Source organism: Eptatretus burgeri, chromosome 3 (genome assembly GCF_056783735.1).
Source record: "Eptatretus burgeri isolate ZD-2024b chromosome 3, Ebu_testis_v1, whole genome shotgun sequence".
Taxonomy (NCBI): Eukaryota; Metazoa; Chordata; class Myxini; order Myxiniformes; family Myxinidae; genus Eptatretus; species Eptatretus burgeri.
Window position 1 is genome coordinate 42,074,451 of NC_140963.1, and position 19,490 is coordinate 42,093,940.

General features: G+C 41.0%; 1 protein-coding gene across 1 annotated transcript in view; it reads right to left on the reverse strand.

Moving 5' to 3' along the window:
• LOC147029769 (uncharacterized) overlaps window positions 1–19,490 on the reverse strand; it is a 60,356-nt gene that overhangs the window by 34,465 nt on the left and 6,401 nt on the right. The window contains exon 2 of the mRNA XM_085873098.1: window positions 18,978–19,119. Coding sequence (XP_085729224.1) covers window positions 18,978–19,119 — 142 coding nt within the window. The remainder of the gene's footprint in view (window positions 1–18,977; window positions 19,120–19,490) is intronic.

Below are 19,490 nucleotides of genomic sequence, written 5' to 3' on the forward strand. Positions count from 1 at the left end.
ACACACACACACACACACACACACACACACACACACACACACACACACACACACACACACACACACATACACACACACACACACACACACACACACACACACACACACACAGTTCTTTGAATTGTAGTAAGGATACTACATATATATATATATATATATATATATATATATATATATATTATATATATTATATATATATTATATGTATGTAATATTGTTGTGGGTGCAGGGCCCGACGAACCGCTTTGGCAGGAAGAGGAGAGGTCACCATTTCTGTCCGTAATTTGTGGAGGCCTACACATGTCGGGGTTAAAGAAACCATGACCGTGTGATGAATCGGCTGTTCTGATTTAAAGGAATGGAAGTTGACATGCCGTTTATCTTTTTATAGTGCTTTAAATGCACACTTCCCAATTTCCAGGTATTTAAAGGCAATTTATGAGCCCTTAATGGAGGTCCCATACCCAGAATGACCACATACTGCACAGCTTTTCATTACCAAAAGGTTTATTACAACAGAGAGAGCAGGGGATGGGGGGGGTGGATATAAAGTAAGTCGCCTGTTCAATTCAAGACATATCTTATCCATCTAATCTTATTCATTCATTTTGAACATAGGACACAGCAAGAGGTTAACGAGACTGTTTCGAGAATGTGATACATAATTTTTTTTCATGGTGCCTGAGCCGACCTGAGCCACCAGGAAAAAAAAAATTCCCCAGTTGTGACGCGCAAATAGCCAAACCACGAATGGCAAGGACTTGCTGTAGAGCAGTATGATGAGGAAATATCACTTTTAAGTTGAAGTTCTTCATGTAACAGGGAAGCTGGGTGGGCCTGTTGATACATAATTGAACCGCACTGGCTCATCCATCCATCCATTGGGACCATACTCTGTGCAGAGTGTTGGTGCTGCCTAAGCAGTCTCCTTGGCTATTGGGCACACTCCTGGACGGGTCACCACTCCGACATAGGATACCAGCATGCTGACACTCATCTTGCTGACCTTAGAAGGATGACAGGCAGAGTCAGCCCCACCTAGTATTAATTCAACAGCAAAAGGGGATTTGAACTCACGATTCTAGGATCCCAAGCCCACCACCCTAACTATTAAGACTGGCTTATGATGCTCTACAAACCAGGTTCATATACCATGTGTTTGTCCATTACCTACATTTCCTGTTCTCATAATTCATGCAAAAATCAACTGATGCCTCCGCATGTATTTGTCCTACATATGATTTAGGTTTAAGCTCTTCAATGAGTCTTCGATGTGTGTTAAAATAAAAAATGCCACAAGTTTTTGTGTCTCGACTCCCGATTCCTACTTTGTTTTCCACGAACAATGAAAGTCATTTTAATACAATTTAGATGATTGTTATGATTTTATTTATCAAAGAGTCACAATAGCTTTTTGGGAAACATCAGGACATATGGAAATGTGGCAGAATTGTTGGTGGAGAATTGACTTAAAGATGTTCACCGTGATTATTGAGTAAAACCTCAAGAACTGTAATCATGATGAAGGCCTCATGAGACTTAATCAATAAAGAACTTCAAATTAGAAGTGATAGATGCGACATTCTTTGTTAAAATAACAGAAAATGAACAGCAACAGAAAGGTGTACAAGACACTCTCCCATCTGATGTGTGGAGGATGAAAATAGTTGGAGGATTAGTGGATGGAATGGAGTGAGGAGGGAGGTGTAATGAGTGGCAGATAAGTGGGAAGAGCACAGAATGTCTTAAAATGGTGTTTTTCTTAAATAAAAAAAAAGTTACAAATATTGGTTTCTAATGAGTGAGTGGGTTTGGAGGAGGAAAATAATTACTCCAGCCATTGTGAAATGATATGGAATACGAGTCTCTGTGAAGGTTAGTGAAGGTTAGTGAAGGCCTGCATCAGTGGACAAGCGAAACTATGGATTTTTTTTGCATGAACTGAACGTTGCTAAGTGTATGTTTCCCACCATGAGACATGATGTGTGATTGAAATTTCAATCACTGGACCTTCTTTAGGAGAAAAGCCAATGGTTAGTTTGTACTTCTTTTTGTTCTTATGCAGAGCCAACACTTGAAAATAAGCTACATATTGCACATCATGACAGTTAACATATTCTGCGAAAGCTCCAAGTTGATATTATCCATTATGAAGTGGAGATGAGTATTTTTAGTGGGAAAATTCTTCCAGACAGGAAAAGGAACTAGAAATGCATTGATATCCCAACTGATGATATCAGACACTATCACAGCAAGGTATGATTAAATACTCAGCCGATAATATATGAATACATATATATATATATATATATATATATATATATATATATATATATATATATGTATGTGTATATATATATATATATATATATATATATATATATATATATATATATATACATATATATATATACATATATATATATATATATATATATATATACATATATATACATATATATACATATATATATATATACATATATATACATATATATACATATATATATATACATATATATACATATATATACATATATATACATATATATATATATATATATATATATATATATATATATATGTTATTTATATGTGTATGCCATGACATCAGATAGGATGGGGTGGAGTGGGGGAGGGAGCTGTTTACCCCCTACAATCCATTCCTTGATTACCTTATGTATCACTGTCTATCTTTCAAGCTGGCATACATAGCCTGACATCTCTGGACCCAGATTCATGTCACACCCTGCCATGGTTTCATTGTTATAAGATCAATTGGTGCTCATATCAATTACTGCAGTTTTGGTCATAATTCCTTTGCCTTGATTCAATTTCAGATATAACACAGGCAAGCAAAGGACGTTTATAAATAGTAATTTCAAATCCTCCATTTACCATGAAGTGAGGCGTTAGAAATGGAAGAAGACAGATGGTTTTGCTCTTATTGCACTTGCAATGTTTGCAATGTGTTCAGGAGTAAGCATGAGAGGCACTGAACAGTTGATTTTATGAAGTAGTGAGGTACATTTCCCTTGGTCATTTAACTTCATCATATGTGATGGGGGGGGGGGGTTCACAATTTCATCCGATTTGGCTTTCGATAAATACATTTTTGTGTCTTATCCCAGCATATTCAATCTGAATACCGAGATGATTCAAATAAAAGGCCATTGCCTGCTAGTTCAAACATGCAATGTTTTTTTTTTCATGTCTTTTGATGTTTTGTTAATTTATCCACATTCCATTCATAATACATCCTGCACCTTCACTCCAATCGTTACTGATGCACTATTTGATGTGCACTCAGCCGATGGATACATAGAGCAGAAGGAGTACACACCTCCGCCTGGCTGAACAGTTTACGTTTTGTATCCCACCATTAGGCTGGATCTGCATCTGGACCTGCACCCAAATCAAATCCGCCTGTTCTTGTCACCTACCAAATTCATCCATAAAGTATTGTCATAATCCATCCACAACCTTTTGAAATACCATATTATACTACACTATATATCGTTTTTTGCTCTATCTCTCAATGGTGAAGAATAACTTTAAATTTTGAGGATCCGGATCCGCATCTTCACGAAAATCAAATCAATTCGTATTTGTCCCAAACCCAACCTGTCCACCAAGTTTCGTCTGAATCCAGCCGTAACCTTTTCGAGACAGAATGAAAATAATGAGCCAGGTGAAAGCTCAAAGACAGACAGACAGATAGACAAGCCAGTAGGCGGCGATGGGTTGCCGAGCATGGAAACTATAAGATATAGAGCAAAATGGATGTCATATAGCAGATAGGGAATCACCTTAAGATTATGCATATCAAATCTCATCCAGTTCCATCTAATGATAACTACTCGGTTTGAATGAAATGAAATACTGGGTGTGAATGAAATGAAATTTGAATGAAATAATCCATTTGAATGAAAAGTACCGAAAATGCGGTTTGAAATTGGAAATCCCCAACGTCCGAGGGGGTGCTGTGGGTGAACAAGGGTCTAAATGGAAAATCCGGCTCGATCGTTTGTGCACAATGTATTCCAGACGATTAGTGTGAATTTTCATGACCATCCGACCATACCCTAGGAGGAGTAGCATTTGGCACGAAGGCACCTCCAACTCTCGCATATTATCTATTTTTGCACTAATTGACCTTTGACTCCTGACCTAAGCGAAATCGGTCAATATGTCCTGAGGCACAATTATAGTACTCATTGAGTACCATGAACCTGCAAAGTTTCATTCGTATTAATGCATTCACCTGGTCGGAAGGGGGCCTTCAATTTTCGCCAATTTTCGCGCATACCCTAATTGTAGGGGGCGCTGCGGGTAAAGTATTCCATATATCACAAAAACCGGAATATATTTGACAGAGCATCACCTGTAGATCATTCGTGCCAAATTCCATAACCCTACGTGGGATAATGGCTTTCGGAATTGATTTCGCGTGAATGGTACCGATTTTGAAGGTTTTTCGGTTGTTGCTAGGGAACCAAAGCGTCCCTAGCAACCATCACAATTTCCAAAGCACTCGGTCATAAGATGTACCTACCACCCGAGTTTGGTCAAAATCCGCCAACGTTTACTACCAATTATGTCGATGACAAACGAACAAACATCCAAACAAACAAACAGAATTACTGAAAAATAAGGGTCACCTATTTTGGCGACCCAACAATAAGGGTCACCTATTTTGGCGACCCAACAGACAGCCAAACTAACAGATCGACAGTCAGACAGACAGACAGACAGGGGTGAAAACATAACCTCCTTACACTTTCGGTGGCAGAGGTAATGATGAGGAAGAAACGGAATATTATACGGCGTAATACGGACGCTTTAAGGACTACCCAACCTTCAACCATCCTGGGTGATAGATAAGCTTCTTCAGTAAATGTCACAATAATTTACATAGTCATGGCCATGATTCACCACAACCGAACACAAAATATCACGGTGTCCAGAGACATTTTTAGTGTAATAGTTTTCAATTCTTAACTTCCTTCTCATTCCTTCCCTTCTACCACCTTCCAAAAGAAGAAATTAAAACTAGATATTTAATCGAACCCCTTACCCCACACATTTTTTGAGAAAAACGACATGGGAAGGGTCTTCTTAACTCTGGCTTGGCATTTCTGGGTACGATCTACGTTTCCTATGAGCCGCAATTTTGTCTGGATTGTCGGGACAAGACACCGTACAATTTGCAAAATTCAGAGCCAAAGTACTGCTAAACTGCAAGATCGTGCTGCAAAAATTGTCAAAGATCGCACCGCTGTCAATATAGTAATCACCAGGATGAGTCACAATGTGAGGAAAGCATGTAATAAAGACACCGCACCGTCATGACCAATATTGGAATTACCGCTGTGAGAGGTGAGGAAACACGAGGTGAGGAAAGCGTGTGATAAAGACACCGCACCGTAATCATCGATAACATAATCACCTCAGTGCCTCGACCAATCGCCGAGTGGAGGGAAAAAGGGCACACTCAAATGGTCAGTGCAGTGACCAATCGACGAGTCAAAATTACTGACAAAGCTACAGCCACACAAGCTCCATTTATTAGTCCCCTACCGGTTTTAATAAATAGATGGAGGGGACTATAGGTTTGCTCTCCATCTGTCAGTCCCACCTGTGGTTTTTCACACTTTTTTTCCCCCATACCCTTCAACATTTTCAACTGAAACTTGATACATGGCTTTATTATATTAACTTGCAGAAGAAGTTCGAGTTTCAGGACATTTCATCAATCTTTCACAGAGTTATGCCCGTTTTGGACTTAGAAAATATCACATGATACATGGGGCAGTGTTCATCTGCCATAACTCCACTTCACTGCTGTACACCCATTGGCTGGCCAACTGACCTGACTCCAGCACAATAAAATCATGTGCCGCCATTGCATGAAGCAGCACAGATCGGCAGGACTCAGGCCTTATGCCTGGGTATTAGTTCATAGCCCAGTGCAATTGGAATGATCCCAGGTATATAACCACAATGCATTATATCCTCCGAAAATGCACATAAGCAGTACATATGTTTTTGCTTCAGGTGTGGAAATCATGTTATTAACCTCCGCCATCGAAGATGGATGGAGGTTACTGTTTTCACCCCTGTCTGTTTGTTTGTTTGTTTTTGAACAGTATTACGGAAAAACTCCTGGACGGATTTCGACGAAACTTGGTGGGGGGATTAGGTATGGTCTTACGATCATGCCATTAGATTTTGGACTTGGTCCAAAAAAAAAAAAACTGAAAATTTTGCAACTTTTTTTCAAAAAAATTTCGATTTTATTTGAAAAATATTTGAATTTTTTTTTTTTTTTGCATTTCTACATGTTTTAAGTGATTTCCAACCCCCCCAAAAAATTTGTTAGAGAAAAAAGCCCAGAAATTCTGCAACTTTTTTTTCAAAAAAATTTCGATTTTATTTTTTTGGCATTTCTGCATGCGCATCGATCGAGTTTAGTTTATTCAATCGTGGTTCAGTAGAGTCTGATCCGTTTTGACCTACAATGAATAGGATATCAGGTTAATTTAAGTGACCCAGCAGTATTGGCGCGGAGGTTTTGCACTCTACCACGTGCTCCCCCTCTAGTTTTTAATGTGAAATAGGCAAAGCCGAGAAACGAACGAAACATGGTGGTTTAGAAAGTTGTTCTTCTTCATTTTGGTTCCGGTATCGGCTCAAGCATGCATTAAAAGTAAACAAATTTTTTTTATCTCTGGTTTGTTATCCTAGTTGTCTTTATTGGTTTCTCACCTACAAAATATATCAGTAAGTGAAAATTGCTTTTCCTTTTATTTTGCCGAATAGACCCAAACATGGTGCGTTGGAGTGATTCTTCTTCTACCTCTTCTTCATCGTCTTCTTCTTCATTTTGGTTCCAGTTTCGGCTCAAGCGTGTGTTAAACACAAGCAAATTTTTGTCTCCTGAACATTCATTAGGACCGGAGGAGACATGTATTGCAAAGCAATTCTTGCTATTGTGATAGTATATTTACTATTGAAGAACGAAAATGCAGATTTGGAAAAGAAGCTCAAAAGCTGCCCATGTTATAAAGGGCTTGAAAGGAGGAAGACATAACCCCCCCCCCCAAAAAAAAAAAAAACAGGAGATGGAAACGCTACATTACAGAGTTCTAAATACTTTTGCATCACTGCTGAATAGAAGGATAGAATGAAATATTTCTTCATTCAAATACTTGATCATGTCATCACCTGCTTTATAATTCATGCTTGGTTCAACATAGTGGATATAATGTATAACAAAGGCAATGTGAGATAATTATTTCAACATTTCATCTCAGGTGAACAAAATAAGTTTCAAGATTGACATCATAAATCTAACTCTCAGTCAATGAGAACACTCATATGATGTCATCATTGGCAAAATATTCTCACTTCGTGCATTGTACAGCTTTCTAAGAATCCAACAAGTATTCAGGATGAAGGGTGCGCATCTCTTCTTATGAGCAATCCGGTCATTGCTGATGACATCTATGGTACAGTGCGTATTTATAAAAGGTATTATATTATTGTGAAGGTGTTACATGAAACGAAATTTGTTGGATTCAGCAATGCTGTCCATCTATTTCATAAATTCTGCTGTGAAAGGGTTTATTGCCAGATCTTTTGGCCTCTTTTCAAGCGTTAAAAACTCATTGTTCTGCTGATTCTTCCTACCATAATCAATCTTGGTGCAGAAATTCAAGGCAATGCTTGGTTAGTTCACTGAGCTAGCCCCCGATTCAGCGAGCTCAAGGAAATTTGGTTTTTCCAGAAGATTGGAAAGAAAATGTGTGAGGCTTGTTCAGAATCGTTTCGGACAAGTCATTGTTTAAGTTACCATTTCCATTCTATGGCATTTGTTTTTGCCGAAGAAATGCATGGATGGTGAAGGTAGCATCATTGTTTGGTTACGGAACTCTGTTATCCTGGACTGACTTGATTGCGATTAATATTTCCACATCTATGTTGATATATTTTTCTTATGTCGATGCTCGTGGGTGAACATGAACAGAGAAATGGCTCAACTGTGATTTCTATAGATCAAGGCTCATGGAAGATATAGGCCACTGTGCGTTGAAAGCAAGCAACTGGACAGTAGCTCACAGGATAACAGGCGCAAATGGAAGACAGAGCCAAATAGCGTCAACCCGAAGCCGCACAATTGTGCTGCTCACTGAGACATTTTTTATACCTTTTATTGGTGCGTAACTGTGAAAACAATCGAGGTTAATCAGAGCCTTTCACATTACAGCCACGACGGGCATGAATCCAAACTATTGCTCATGCAACTACATTTTAGGAGCTTCCGGCCGTCTTCACGTCCAGTGTTTATATTCAGGCTGTGCGGAGGTTCAAAGCAGAGCAGTTTCTTGCACAACTCAAACTGACCATCTGTGATCAGGTAATTTGTTCTCAGGTGCTGTTTGATAACAATCCTGATAGCTTCTTCAATGACGATATAAATTATTTATCGAAAACAGCTTGGGCAGCATTTGATTTTGGGTCATCCTGCTGCTTATATGGGGCAAATCTGGCAGGTTTTACCATCATTTTATGGATTGCAGCCTTAACGTTGTGGGGGAACAGTGACTCAAAAGGAGGCACCAACAGGTTTTCAGCATTGTGCCTGGGATGTGACTGAAGACCTGTGGATTTTGTTGTATCTGTTGCAGTATTTATCTATTTGCTGGCGTCCAAAGCCAGTCGCCGACTGGGCATCCTCCATCATGCAAAGTCCTTCCTCGGCCCATCTGAGCTCCTGACCACATACAAAGCTTTCGTCCACAGCCTGATGGAGTACTGCTCTCCCCTCTGGGCTGGTCCTCCCGCCTCTCACCTTTTTCGGCTTCACGCTGTGGAAACCAAGGCATTTAGGATCATTGTATCTCCCGCGATGAGGCTGAGTCTTTGGGTCTTTCACTCTCTCACCACAGGAAGGTCGGTAATCTGTCTGTCCTCCACCACCTCCTCTCTGGCCTCGTCCCCCTTGCTCTGTCTGAGATATGTCCCCCCCCCCCAATATTTCCGTAGGGCACTCAATGTCCGCCAGCAACCCCTTTCTGGTAAAACTACCAAAATCAAGAATCACTGCTCACCTTCACACTTTCATTCCTCTTTTTTCCCGCCGTTCAAACAAACTCCCACACTCTCTTCAATCACACTCTTCCCTCCAGGTCTTAAAAACAGCTGTTCACCACCATCTCTTTCGTCGTTGATCTTTCGTCGATCTAATCATATTGGGTTTCCTTGAGACCTAGCCATCTCCTTCTTGTCTGTGTTCATGATGTTGTTGGTGTCTTTCCTGAAAGTCCCTGTAGTACCATCTTGTTTATCCTGTGTTCCCCACTCCATCCCTCTCCTTTCCACAGATCTCCTCATGTATCTGTTCCCCACTGTTATGACTTTCCCTCTCCCACCCCTCTTGTCTCCTGCTCCCCTTGTTGTACATTCTGTGTGTTAGCTCTCATATGAGCCTCGACAATGAATACAAAAAAAGAAGAAGTCAAGTTTCATTTGTTTGGATAACAAAGCTGTTTGACAAAGAGAAGAGTTGTGACAAAATCAGACTTTGGTGCCAGTTGGTTGAGGTTGTCGCAACATAATACTTTCTTGAAAATGAACAGAGGTAACGTGGACATAGCGATCATTAGAACAACAGTCTTTTTGGACACAGGTGATGTTAATGATAGCTGAAACGAGTTTGAAGTTGATCGATGACAAATTACAAGATGCTTGAGAAATGCAATGTCACGGGAATGGAAATATTTTGGACAATGTCAGGGGAATCCTTTTCTTCAACGCACTATGTGGATAGTTGTCTTGTTGAGGATTTGGAATTTAGTTTCATCAGTAGAAAGACACGTCCAAACGCAGGTTCAGAATGACCTTGATACACAAAGTGGCTCGACATCCAGTCATAGCATCCACATCGCATCGAGCATTGCTTTCACTCGGATCTCCAGCCACTCACATTTGTCGTTTCCATCTCCAAGTAAACAGCCCCCGCTATTGACGCAGACGTGTGGGCAGTGCACACTGTTCGGGCAACATGAATCAAATGAGAGTTGGCTTGTGTGAGTTGCTTTCACACAGCATTTTCCTTTCTTCAGGCTAGTACATCCTTAACCTCTTGCCTTACACCGCAATTCACTTATAGCCAGGTATTACCGCACTCTTGTGGTAATGAAAGCTGGCTTTGACGTGTATCGCTAATATATTAATGTACAGTAATGTTTTCATTGTTTATTTTATATTTCTGAAATCATATTTGTTCGTCATTTGATGATAATGCATGCAACATATCTTTCCTTAACGAAGGGAGGTTTCACTATCGCTTACTTCTATCCTATCCACCTCTCCCGAAAAAATTAAGACATATAAATCAGGATCTTGAAACTCATTACCATTCAGAACAAATCTTGTGGCAATTCCGCTTCTCAACACCGACTGCTGCCTGAAAACATGACAATAACGATGCAATAATGCTGCTTAATGACAGAAGGATGCTGTCTGGAGTGACAGCTGTGCTAATGTAGGATAATTCATTCCTACCATTGAGATCAATGAGACGAAGAAACGTTTCGTGACCTGGCACCTAATACGAGCGGTTAAACGCTTCAATCTAATGAAACTTCATTTTGGTCAGGTCTTGACAGACTGCTGATGCATAAAGTTTTCAAAAGTTGTACTTCTATCTGTATCTGTTTTTTTTCTTTCTCTATCATCTCGTCTCGCTGGGGTAATATATTTCAGGATCAATTTCTTAACGATGCTCAGGTGATGAACCGTCAGCCGTCTCTATGCACGCATCTCTTTCATCCGCTTCCTTTTCTCCCATTGTCCCAGATATTATGTGAACAGAAGATGCAATCTTATTGGAAGATTTGCGATATAATAATGAACGAAATGTGAATTACTGGACATGTCATGCCTTTTAGTGAGGTATGGGCACCTTTCAGGCATTTCAATCATGCTCATTGTGGAGATGTCTGAAGAATTGCACGTTTTGAGATTCAGCACACACTGACGCCATCACATTCTGCAAACGGCGATTTTTTTGTTCACATAACTAGGTTTTTTTTTAATTTTTTTTTTTTGTATACCTTGGTCGAGGCTCGTATGAGAGCTAACACACAACTCACAGCAAGGAGGCATGAGACAAGAGGGGCGGGAGTGGAAGGGACAAAACAGTGGGTAACAGACACATTAGGTGAACTGTGGAAGGGAGAGGGATGGGGATGGGACAGGGAACATGGCGAAGAGAAGATGGACATTTCAGGGACTTTCAGGAAGGAAAGCAGGAGAAATGAAGGAAGTGGGCTTGGGTGGATTATCGGGGGTAGAAAAGATCGAGGATTTGGATGGGGGAAGATAAGAGGTGGTGGTGAACAGCTGTTTTGAAAGCCTGGAGGGAAGAATGGGAAAGAATAGAGTGAGGATGTTTATTCCAAAGGCGGGAAAAAAGAGGAATGAAAGAGTGAAGATGAGCAGTGATTCGTGATTTTGGTAGTTTTACCAGAAGGGGGTTGTTGGCGGACCTTGAGCGCCCTGTGGAAATGTGGTGGGGACAAATCGCAGAGAGAGCAGGGGGGGCAAGGCTGGAGAGGAGTCGGTAGAAGACAGAAAGACCACCAACCAACCTGCGGTGATTGAGTGAGAGGCCCAAAGACTCAGCTTCATTGCGGGAGATGCCGATGATCTTAAATGCCCTGGTTTCGAGAGCGTGAAGCCGAGAAAGGTGGGAGGCAGGAGCACCAGCCCAGAGGGGAGAGCAGTACTCCATCAGGCTACGGACAAAAGCTTTGTAAGTGGTCAGGAGCTCAAGAGGGCCGAGGAAGGACTTAGCACGACGGAGGATTCCCAGTCAGCGACTGGCTTTTGAGGCGAGGTTGGAAATGTGACTTTCCCAGGAAAGGTCATGGCAGATAGTGAGACCTAGAAGCTTGAAAGAAAAGACTTCTTCCAGAGGATTGTTGAGAAAGTGGATGGGGGGGTTATGTAAACGGTCCTTTCGAAGAGACAGAGTGAGAGTGTGAGATTTGTCCGGATTGAAAGACATGTTCCACGTGTTGGACCAGTTTGTGATTTTATCCAGATCTGCAGTGAGTGAAGAAGCTGCTGCTTGCCGGTCTGAGGGATGACAGATGGTACGGCAGAGGGTGGAGTCGTCGGCAAAGAGAAATAGAGGATTTTCCAGAGTCCGAGAGATCATTGATGAAAACCAGAAAAAGAACTGGGCCCAGAACGCTACCTTGAGGAACTCCAGCCTGCACAGGAAGAGGGGATGAAAGAACTCCATTTAGGGCCACACGTTGACTGCGACAGGAGAGGAAGTCTGCGAGCCATGAGTGGAGATGGCCTTGAATACCAAGGGAAGAGAGTTTGGTGAGTAGGGCAGGGTGCCAGACTGTGTCAAAAGCACGTGTTTTTTTTGTTTGTTTTTTTTTTGTTTGTTCACATAACTTTTGACTTTTGAACAAAACTTTTGAACTTTTCACATAACTTTTGAATTTTTTGAACAAAAGAGAATTTTGTTCACATAACGAGGTTTGATGCGAAGCATGCTTCTGCAACTGTTATAAAGTGATGCAAGGTGGAGTGCAACAATTCACGTTCAGCACGGAGTTGCCATGGTGATATAATTTCTGGGAGAGCAGCTGTGCTTCTGATGTGGTGCCCCCTGCAAGTTTGGCAAGGAATTTGTGACTTGTTCGGGTTGCCGGTGATAATTCGCCAATTCGTCACTAAAGACATTGTGGGGTCTTTAATGTCAACCATAGTCCATCCAAGAGATGACACTTTGTGATGAAACGTCCTACCTGGAAAGCACCAACTTGAAAATTTATCGTTGGGTCGAGAATTCAACCCAGACGAGACATCTGAAAGATAAGCATGCTACCTCTGCATCACCCCGTTCAACAAGATGACCTTGAATAGAGAAGAAAGATCACGTTGTGCTTTTCATGTCAGCAATCCAATGATGGTACTTTACCGTTTGGAAGCTGAGACCACGAAAAACGTTGGAAATTTTAATGGACTTGCTCTTTTTCTTCTTCTTTAACAGCCACAATTATTCCGACGTTCTTTTGGGGTTGGCCAGGGGAAGCTTGGCCCAAGTCTTTCACGAACCGGGTGGCCAGGAAAGAGGTTCAACTCTGGTTTGGACAGGAATAAAAAGTTTGCCTCCTCTTCAAGAAGGACACCATGAGATCTTTAACATCCACCAACTCATGCTAGAATATGGGACCTCCATGTAATGTCCATCCAAGGGATGGCACATGCATCGATGAATCACCCTGCCTGTAAAACACCTGGACGACAGTTTATATCTGGGTCGGGATTCAAACTCAGGCGAGACAGCTTAGAGATTAGAGATGAGTGTGTGTACCTCGAGGCCATCTTTCCAGCCCTCAATGGACTTGTTAATTTTACATATTTACAAGTATAAAGTGCACAACTGAGATGTTTTACAGATCTGGAGACGGTGAACAATCCATTAAAAAAAAACAATTGTTAAACTGTATATGGTGTCACAGTGTTCCTTGTCCTGTCCTAATTCGGTTCCTGTACATTGATCAGCTTGTCTATAGACTGAACAAAAAAATGCAATTCGTACTAGTTCTTTCAATAACAGAAGATTCAATATAAAAAAAAAACAGCTCCTGTGGAGACCAGGTGTGAGGTTTCACGAGATTCAGGGGAAGCTTCGAGAGGAGGGCCATTATATTAGCATTCATGAAAATTCAAAATTGGAACCTGAAATGGCGAAAAAAGTTTTTGTTCAAAGCCTCAGCAGTAAAAACCACAAATAGGAGAAAGATTTCAGGGGCTTACGACATAACCGCGGAGTACAAGACAGCTTTGTCATGGATACCATGCCGCCAAACTTTGATACTCATCAAACGATATAATTTCCAACTAAGTCACAGCTGCGTAATAATATGGATTGCACTGTAATCGAATCGCAAAGGATGCTTTATGCATTGTGTGCAAATTAATATCACAACTAATCTCATTAAGGAAGGGATTTAGGTTTTCTTTTCATCCGTCTGTCTGGCATTCCGTCAGATTTTTGAACAATTCAATTAAGTACCGGATGCAACTGTCGAAAGTGGAAACACGGAGTTCATTCTCGATATTTGTGATTGAAGATGCAAACCGGGATGCAGGGAAAGTTTAAACTAGTAGAAAACTTTTTCAATTTGTTTTCCAAGTCCAAGAGAAATCACATGATTCGTTCAAAGTGCTGGCATAACTTGAATCAATAATAATCTTCATCCCAGTGTTTCAGGATGATGTTGCAAGTTAAGTTTGAATTTTGTTTTGCACTTCGGTTTTAATGACTGTATATCCAAAGTACCATAGTCTGGTGGCTCTAGCCGAATGTGAGAGAGACTGTTAATTTGAAGGGTTAGTGCAGAGACTTGGGTATTCAAAGGGAACCCATTGCAATGGTTAGGAAAGTAAAGAACGGGAGAATAGAGCCATTTCATACCATGTCTGGAATAATGTCAATAAATGATGAGACTGTTAAATATCAGGGTAAAATGTAAGTTCAAATTCATAGTCAAACATTGAAGTATAAAATTAAAAGAATGGTGATTGTTGTGTAAAATGGACAAGTTACCAAAACTCGGTGGTGTAATGGTGAGAGCATCTGCTCCGAGTCCGGGAGGTCGGCAGTTCAAACAATGGCTGAGTCATAGCAAAGAATTAAAAAATGGTACGTGCTGCTTCCTTCCTTCCCACAGCTGTTAGCATACTCTGATCAACGTCCTCTTGATTTCATTCATTGACATATAGGACTGAAAAGACAACCCAGAGGTAGTGCACTGGCCTCTGCCAAAGCTGTCTCGGCTGGGTTTGTTTCCCAATCTGACTGTCAACTGTCACGTCAGTGCTTCGCAAGCAGGGCATTGCATCAAAGATCATTCCCTCTTTTGGAGGGATATGAAACTAGCCATCCCATCTGCGAGCATTCACATGGAGACGTTTTAGATCCCACGATGTATATAGTCAAAGAGAAGGCTATTGCATGTGCCAGTACCCATTTGGAATTCTAAATTTTTATCATGATTAAGGGATGCTTGAACACGATTGTGACCAAGTTGTAGACAATATATATATATATATATATATATATATATATATATATATATATATATATATATATATATATATATATGTGTAAAATAATTGCAGGCCATAAACTAACTGATAATCCTGGAGTTGAAGCCGAGTGTTGGCTTAGTGGTTAGGGTGGCTGACTTGGGATCTTAGGGTCCTGAGTTCAAGCCCCATTGGCCACTGAATTAACACCAGGTGGTGTTGACAGCCTGTCATCCTTCTGAGGTCGGCAAAATGAGTACCAGTGTACTGGTATTGGGACACAGCATCAGCGGCATCGTCATGCCCCAACAAATTGATAGCTACCCTGCAGCCAAGCTGCAAACGTGCAAGAAGAAGATCCTTGAGTTACCAGTTTCCACCCTTGTACTTACAATATTATACATGCAATACAAGCATGTATTCATTCATCCATCCATCAGGACTATACTCTGTCCAGAGCATTGGTGGTGCCAAAGCAGTCTCCTTGGCTATTGGGCAGAATCCTGGACAGATCTCCACTCCAACGCAGGGTATTCAAACAGCTCAATCATCCCAGCAAGCTGGAACTCATTTTGCAACCTCAGAAGGATGACAGGCTGAGTTAACCCCACCTGGTATAAATTCAACAGCCAAGCAAGATTTGAACTCAGGACCTTTGGATCCCAAACCTGCCACCCGAACTATTATGCCAACATCAGGTATAAGCGCATATCATTTTCAAGTAAAAATCATTTCTTATTAAATAATATCAGGAGATGAGGGATGACCACATATAACAAAGGCTTCACTGTAACTGCATTTACTATGCAAAGTGTTTGTATTTTGACTGCCATTGTCCTTATATCAACTCCTTTCTGATGGGAAAGAAGGCATAAGCAAACTCCAACTAGTCAGATGCTTGGCTTATTTGCCTCCACAACTCCACACGTGGGAACTTGGTTCATAAAAAAGTGCTGAGTTTGAATCTCAGAACTCATCTACCTTTTCCAAATGGAAGGCACATCAGGTTGTTTACAAATTTGAAATGTGACCAAACCAATCAGTTCTTACTGGGTGGTGCGCAGTGCAATGCTCGTCAAACCAGGGGAACCTCTCTGGAGACGAGGAGCGAGGGCGAGCCCATCTCGACTGTATGGACAAGTGGAGAGGGGAAATAAATCATCATGTGAGAAAATGCCGATTTCTGAAATGGTAGAACTGGAAGTTATCGAGCTGTTGGGCCGCATGCAAAGAGAAGCGAGCTTTTCGGTCACCGTATGCATCCAGGCATCAGAGTGCCATTAAACACAGACAATCAGAATCGCATAAAGAACATATGTTTTACATATTAAATAAACTAAGAAGCAAATTAGAATGACATGACAACAGAAATGTATCCCAAATGGCTTATGGTACGGATACTGCCAAAAAAAAGAAGAAAGAAGTGAATCATGACAAGAACAAAAAAAACCCCTAAAAGCAAAACAAGGCGTAAATGAATGGGAATGAAGATACTAAGCTAAGTCTTCATACTTGCCACCAGCACATCTTGGCCTAATCCGGAGTATGACACCCTTCGCTTTGATTGTTGCAGGAGCTGGTCATAGACGTAGCTAGCGAAATGGCGATGCCGCGCACGGTCTCGGTTGAGCCACGTGGAAACAAGCCCCAGAAGATGTAAACAGTTTCTGTGCACCAAAGAGAAACCCACGGTATTTTTCATGCCCAAAAATACTGCAGCGTGTAGCAATTGCCCCTCCAAATGTCTGTGTAGCATGGAACAAAGTTTGAAGAGAGCTCCTGATTTGATTGGATAAATGTAATGGTGGGCATTGCTCATTGCGGAAGCAATCTGGGGTGATGTTAACCTCTGGAGCAGAATGAAAACTTGAGCAATTGTTGAGGGAGAGATGACGGCAAAGATGTCAAAAATCAACGCATTGGTGTTACGTCATAAAAATGCCCAACAGAAAGAAAAAACGGAGCAGGGCAGGCTGGAGGGAAAGCAAATTGTTTGTTGAAGACGTTCAAACAAACTGACCACTGATAAACCTTGTCAAACTTTATAGATATCTGAATGGACATGGGAAATATAGACCAACAGGCATAACGAATTGTGCAAGGAAGATGAATGGACATCGGTATGTATAAGAAGTGATAAAAGTCAGAGGAAATAGCACTGACTGTTTAAAAAAACAATTTTTAACCAAGATGCTTCTGGAAGACTTTTGTCATGCCATATTCCTTTTTACCTTCATCAGTTAACCAAAGTTTGAAGACAGATCGGATACCTTAAAAGTAAAAATGTTACAAATTAAGGAACTTTTTGAATGGAGGTAGAGTGATATTTTGACCATTGTGACAAGAATCAGCTGTGAGTAGTGGAAGGTAAATGTTGAATTCTAATCCAAATGATCTGTTAAAGACTTCAGATTATCCCTTTGGTGGAGTCTAGCATTTCCCACACATAGACGTTCAGTTGAAGTGTTTTGAGTTTGGCAACCGCATCTGTTTTGAAAGCGAGAATGAACAAAATGGTGTGGGTGGAACATTGGCTGTGATAAGGTAACAATCCTGATGCAGATCAGTCGAAACATTCTTGCCTGTGGCACAAGAGATGTAATCATGTATGTTGGTGATATGCATTAATTAGTGTGAAAAGTGGGGCTGACAGGATGCCCTTGAGGTATGCACACTAGCTTCTCAGCTGTCTAGCCTGGGTTTGAATCCTGACTCAGCTATAAACCGTCATCCCATTGTTTCACAGGCAGGTGATTCATCATTGTGCGTGCCGTCCCTCAGATGGACGTTAATTGGGAATCCCTTCCACCAGTATTCATTGTTGGATGTTAAAGATGCCATGGTGTCCTTCGTGAAGAATATGCTAGCTATCACCGGCACCATGACCAAATTCCAAATTCCTGCCCTAACCAGCAGAGGGAATTGCATCAGTGGCACAGCCACGCCCTCAGCCAATGATGTTACCCCACAGCCTTGTGCTGCATACAAACAAAGAAGAAGTGTGAAGAGTGAAAAATAAATAGCAAGTCATAGATGGTATATGCGGAGATAAGAGGGAAAGAAATATGTTGAGAGGTGGATGAAGAAAGGAAGATGGATTATTTGAGTGCAGGTAACAAAGAAACAGGAAAACATTAATCAGTCATGAAGTGTTTTGCTCTGATTCAAAGAGAACCATAATGGTAGAAATAGAAGAACTGAAGAGCCAGAAATGCATTGATCCATGTTGGCTACAAGGTGCAAGGAAGCAGATGGGACTGAAACAGAGTTTGGTTTGAGAATTGACAGCCTTCCCAGGAGGAGAAAATGAACACAAAGAGCAGAGAAACAAGCATTTGCATCACAAGCACCTTGGGCCAATGCCTGGGTGAAAACAATAAGATGCCAAAGAACACAAGTCCTAGTGGAACACCCTCATTGTGAGTATTGGCACATGCCTCAACACAAATTTAAGTGATAACTTTCAGAACGAAGGAGTCCAGCTGTAGATAGGAACCAGGTTTGGATTTAAGTAACCAAATTTGGAGTTAGTAACAACCTTCTGGTTCAATTTACAAAATCCAGGCTGAATGAACACCCAAACTCTTCTATTTCTCACCTCTACCATTGATGGAACAACAACCACGTGTTGGACCAGTTGAGGTTAAAATCACAAACTGGTCCAACACATGGAACATGTCTTTCAATCCGGACAAATCTCACACTCTCACTATGTCTCTCCGAAAGGACCATTTAGAACCCCCCCCCATCCACTTTCTCAACAATCCTGTGGAAGAAGTCCTTTCTTTCAAGCTTCTGGGTCTCACTATCTGCCATGACCTTTCCTGGGAAAGCCACATTTCAAACCTCACCTCCAAAGCCAGTTGCCGATTGGGAATCCTCCGTTGTGCAAAGTCCTTCCTCGGCCCACCTGAGCACCTGAGCACATACAAAGCTTTCGTCCACAGCCTGATGGAGTACTGCTCTCCCCTCTGATCTTGATGAAACTTACACCTATAAAGAAAAAAAATTCATAATAATTAACAGTTAAAGTCTGAATTGAAGATATGCATCAGACCATGCATGACATTTAGGTGATGAGTTACTGATTTATGGAATGTGTGTGGAGGGTGCAAAAAGTCATGAAAACATAAGGCAGAGGTTTCATCCAAATGCAATGGCTCTGGTCTCAAATTTTGGCCATAGGGAGGTCTTCATTGAGAATACAGCCGACAACTGTGCAGATCAATGAGGTTGAGCTGGTTAGCAAGACCACAATATATAATACAGTTTTCTCAGCTCTCAACTGTGTGTACATGTGTGTGTATTTTATTTATATATATATATATATATATATATATATATATATATATATATATATATAT